The 4,433-nt window shown below is 41.8% G+C and overlaps 1 protein-coding gene across 1 annotated transcript; it reads left to right on the forward strand.

Moving 5' to 3' along the window:
• The first annotated feature begins 299 nt into the window (after positions 1–299).
• Positions 300–3,994, forward strand: LOC129864691 (uncharacterized). The gene is made up of 5 exons (XM_055937000.1): positions 300–423; positions 2,696–3,046; positions 3,157–3,285; positions 3,387–3,436; positions 3,538–3,994. The coding sequence occupies exons 1-5, from the start codon at positions 300–302 to the stop codon at positions 3,652–3,654; spliced, it is 771 nt and encodes a 256-aa protein (XP_055792975.1). The 3' UTR covers positions 3,655–3,994.
• Positions 3,995–4,433: the final 439 nt, after the last annotated feature.

Consider the following 4,433-nt stretch of genomic DNA (forward strand, 5'->3'; position numbering starts at 1 on the left):
CCCGGGCTGCTAGTTCGTCCTTAACCTCCTCCGATACTCTGTACAGGAATGTATCGAACAGCAATTCCGGGTTCCAGGCACTCTCAGCTATCAATGTGCGGAAATCCACCGCATAGTCTGCCAAACTGCGGGAGTCTTGCCAAAGCTGGAGTAACTTCCGGTCAGCCTCTCTCCCGGATAATTGAGAATCAAAAACCTTCTTCACCTCCGCCACAAACTCCTCCAGACTGAAGCATACGGCCGACTGTTGTTTCCACACGGCCGTAGCCCAGGCGAGAGCCCTCCCGGACTTCAGCGTGATGAGGTACGCTATCTTCGAGAGGTCCGAGGGGAAGGAGGAGGGCTACAGCTCGATGATGAGAGAACACTGCATGAGAAACACCCGACAGATTCCCGACTCTCCAGCGAAGTGTTCCGGGAGAGGTAAGCAGGGCTCTTGAGAAACTCAGGAGGCCGCTCTGCTAACAGCCCAGGTTACCATTTTGTAGCTCTGTGTCTCTGCATTAATCCAACGTAAAAAACACAATTTCAAATTTTGCGACATAAGATCGAATCAAGGCGGTCAGTCACATTTGGATTTTTTTTATAGGGTGACCTTGAGATGCAAAGTACCCAACAGTATTGACTATTGCATTATACTGATCACTTCTAAAGACAAATAAAGAGTTATACCAAAATTTGCCTCTTAATATTTCCTATCTTGGCTTTGCACTGATTACAGCCCCCTATTCCGAGAAGCAGTTTATAAAGAGAATATGATTGGGGTCTGAGGTGGAGGAGGGGCCAGTGAAGGTACGCATCACTTCCTGTGGTGTGAGTGACAGGAAGGAGCTGCTCAGTGTAGAGTGAGACCTGCTGAGGTGAACATCACTGAGTCTCTCATGGATTAGCACTGGGGGATGACATGTCTCTCTCTCGCTCTCTCTCCAGATTTCCAGTACACCTGTCAAATTATAGAATTTGCAAAATATTTGTGTGTAAGAGTAAATGCCTGGGTGATTTGAGGGCGTAGGAGGGGGGTCTTTACACACCTCTCTTCATCTGTTCATCTGGACAGTAAACTCCAGACCCCTGCCGCTCAGTTATTTTTGCAAAGTATGTCAAGAATACAAATAACAAGCAAAAGCATTTTCCAAACGCTAAACTGTGCAGGGTTTCTTAAAATATAAGTCCTGAGTTATGAGAAAACATCTATAATCCCACACTATTTATTTTTACTTTGGGTCATTGGAGGACGATTTGAGTCAAGGGAGGACAGTCAATTTATCATTTGGGTTTCGAGTTGAAAACGTTTAAGAACCCTAAAGGATTCAACAAGAGTAGAAAGTGCAGATAAAGACTTAGTGTGATCTCAATAGTTTTCTCAACTCTTCGTTCATGAAAAAGAAAGAAATTAAGCCAACATAAACATATATTATTCAATGCTAATGCAGTTACAACTAGTATTAGTGTTTAATGTTGGAGGCTTATGATGAAAAGCAAGAACCAAAAATGCAGCTTTTATGCAGTGGTGGGTAAATGTGCATTATGGATGATTACTGTAACTCTTGGGCTGGGCTGGGTTGGGGTCGGAATTATTAGCAGCACGAGAGATCATTCACCATTTCCTAGTTAAACCTTTATTTTCACTAGGCAAGTGAACAAATTCGTACTTACAATGACGTCCTATTGCAGTCAATGTTTCATTTCTCTCAAAAAAGAAGCAGCTGTATCAAGCAATTATTTGATTGCCTTGATCCAGTAACTGTACTGCTTTAACATTTATTTTTAAAAAGTAATTCCTGAGAAGCTCAGACTATGGTAAACCAGAGGACATACGTCTAAGATTGTAGTCAGCCAATAATATCTCTCGTTTCAGTGTTCCCTCCTACTGCATGAAAGGTACACGTAAAGTGCCATCATATATAGGGTGCATGTAAGTCTCCCACTGTCAGACCCACAGACTATACAGTGCAGAAGGGAGTAATGTTACAATGATGAATAGAGAAGTATTTATATTTTACATCAACTTGGGTAAGTGTAAGACATTTAATTTAGTTCCTTTTTTAATAATTTGTAGTAAGTATGTAGTTTGAATATGATACATGAAGTGGATGTTGTCTGTAACGGGTAGAAATGGTTTATCCATGTCTTTGTCTTTGATCCATTTTGTTTGTTTGCTTTGACAGTTTGTGCTTTTACCAAACCAAACGTAATCCAACCAACCCCTGTGATGGTTACTGAGCTGGGAGGCACTGTGACTCTCACTTGTCTCTGTTCAGATGAGTCAGTGACCAGATTTAATTGGTTCAAGCAGAGTTTTGGACAGGAACCCCTCCTCATGGCATCATCTCTTTATGTTGGCCAAGATAGTTATTATTCCAAAAACTTTATCAAGGACTTTACTGAGACCAAGCGTTTGGGTGTGAGGAGAGGAGACTACAGCTGTAACTTGACCATATCAAAGACAGAGCCAGGGGACTCAGCTACATACTATTGTTCCACTACAGTCATCTATGAGCTCACATATGGAGAGGGAACTATATTAATTGTCAAAGGTAACTAAACACTTGCTTCTTCAATTTCGAATTGTGTGGCCTTGTATGTTGGTATGTTCGTATGACTGCTACGTAAAATGCTAGCGATGAATACATGGCCTTTTATGTATTTCACCAACACATCTTAGTCTTACTTTAGTCTCTCTTTCTGTCTTCAGACTCAGAGTCCAACAGCATGTCTTTGCTCCAGCAGCCTGTGCCTGAATTAGGTCAGCCAGGAGGCTCTGTGACTCTGAACTGTACAATACACACTGAGACCTGTGTAGGAGAACACAGTGTCTATTGGTTCAGACATGGCTCAGGAGAATCTCGTCCAGGAATCATTTACACCCATGGAAACTGGAGTGATCAGTGTGAGAAGAGCCCTGATGCTGGGTCTCCTACACAGAGCTGTGTCTACAACCTCCATAAGAGGAACCTCAGCTTCTCTGATGCTGGGACTTACTACTGTGCTGTGGCCTCATGTGGGGAGATACTGTTTGGGAACGGGACCAAGCTGGACATTGAGGGTATATGATACAGCTTCTATTTCATTTTATATCTACTGTATAGTCTACCGTGTAGAACATACATTTACTTGCTATTCTGGTTTCTTCTATTACTGTTTTAATTTCAACAGACCATAGAGCAGATCCTCTTCTCTTGGTGTCCTGCCTGGGTGTAGTATTGGGTGTCACGTTCACCTTGATCATTGTCCTGGTTTGCATCATGTACAAGATGAACAACACAACATGTGTGCAGTGCAGAGGTAAGTTACTATCCCTTGCTATTCGTTGATGTCACCATTTGTTGTTGTTTCAGTAGTGGAAGAAGTAGAAGTATCCTAATCGTATGTGTCATTCTTTTCAGGACTCGTCTCACAGACCAGAGGTCCTGCAGTTACCAGGTCAGACGCAGGGGTAAGTAGGAATAATTTTCTATTGTCTGAAGTCTATTGTGAAGCCTGTCTTTAACCAACTTCAGTAATTGAATGTCAACAATGCTAATTTGTGCTTCACAGGACCAAGATGGAGACAGTCTCCATTACGTAGCTCTGAATCTGAGCAACAAGAAGAACAGGTCTAGAAGACAGAGAGGTCACATGGAGACAGTGGTGTATGCTGGGATCAGACAGTAGAACTGGATGAATGAGCCAATGATCCTTTTATACTAGATAACTCTATAATGACTAGTTCTAGCTTCATTAACTATCTATGAATGCATAAGCAGTCAAATGTGATGAAAACAGTGGTCATAGCTTTATTGTTATTCAATGTTGAAATAATTGAATGCATTGCTTCTCTGACAAACCAATTTTTACATTTGAATAATATTAATAATAATTAGGGTGGTGCTTATAATTGTCTTGGTACTCAAGTGTGTAATGGAAATGTTATTTTTATGCTAATCCCAACTCCCCCTGAGACACCCGCAGGGAGTGGGTTCACAGCCAGGGTCACCATTGTACAGCACCCCTGGAGCAAGTAGGGTTTAGTGCCTTGCACAAGGGCACAGCGACAGATATATATTTTTTTTATTGTATTTGTTGTGCCTACTTTTAGCAACAGTAAACCAGTTACTTGTGTAAAGAAAAATAAAGTGTTTCCAACTGTTCGAATTTAAATCAGTTGAATTCATTGCATACTATGATGATATGGCGCTTTTTACAGACGGATGTTCTTAACTGTCTCAGACATTATGGTCTGTTTACAAAGCCTTGTGGTGAAGGTGGAGGTGTTGCAGTGACTTTCCACTGATGGAAACTAACCTCTTATAGACATTTAACACAGGAAGACTGACCTGCACCCACACTACTCTCTACTTTGTCCCTTAGGGCCCCTTACTGTTCACACTACTTAGTGGGTGTGAAACAGACCCTTAGTGCAGCAAAGGCCAATCAACACAAATGTGAAGGTC

The sequence above is a fragment of the Salvelinus fontinalis genome, chromosome 11, assembly GCF_029448725.1.
Source record: "Salvelinus fontinalis isolate EN_2023a chromosome 11, ASM2944872v1, whole genome shotgun sequence".
NCBI lineage: Eukaryota > Metazoa > Chordata > Actinopteri > Salmoniformes > Salmonidae > Salvelinus > Salvelinus fontinalis.

Coding starts and splice junctions, on each gene's coding strand:
- LOC129864691 (XM_055937000.1), top strand. CDS start 300: ATGAGGTACGCTATCTTCGAGAGGTCCGAGGGGAAGGAGGAGGGCTAC. Junction 3,047..3,156: donor GACCAAGCTGGACATTGAGG/GTATATGATACA, acceptor TAATTTCAACAG/ACCATAGAGCAGATCCTCTT. Junction 3,437..3,537: donor TTACCAGGTCAGACGCAGGG/GTAAGTAGGAAT, acceptor TGTGCTTCACAG/GACCAAGATGGAGACAGTCT.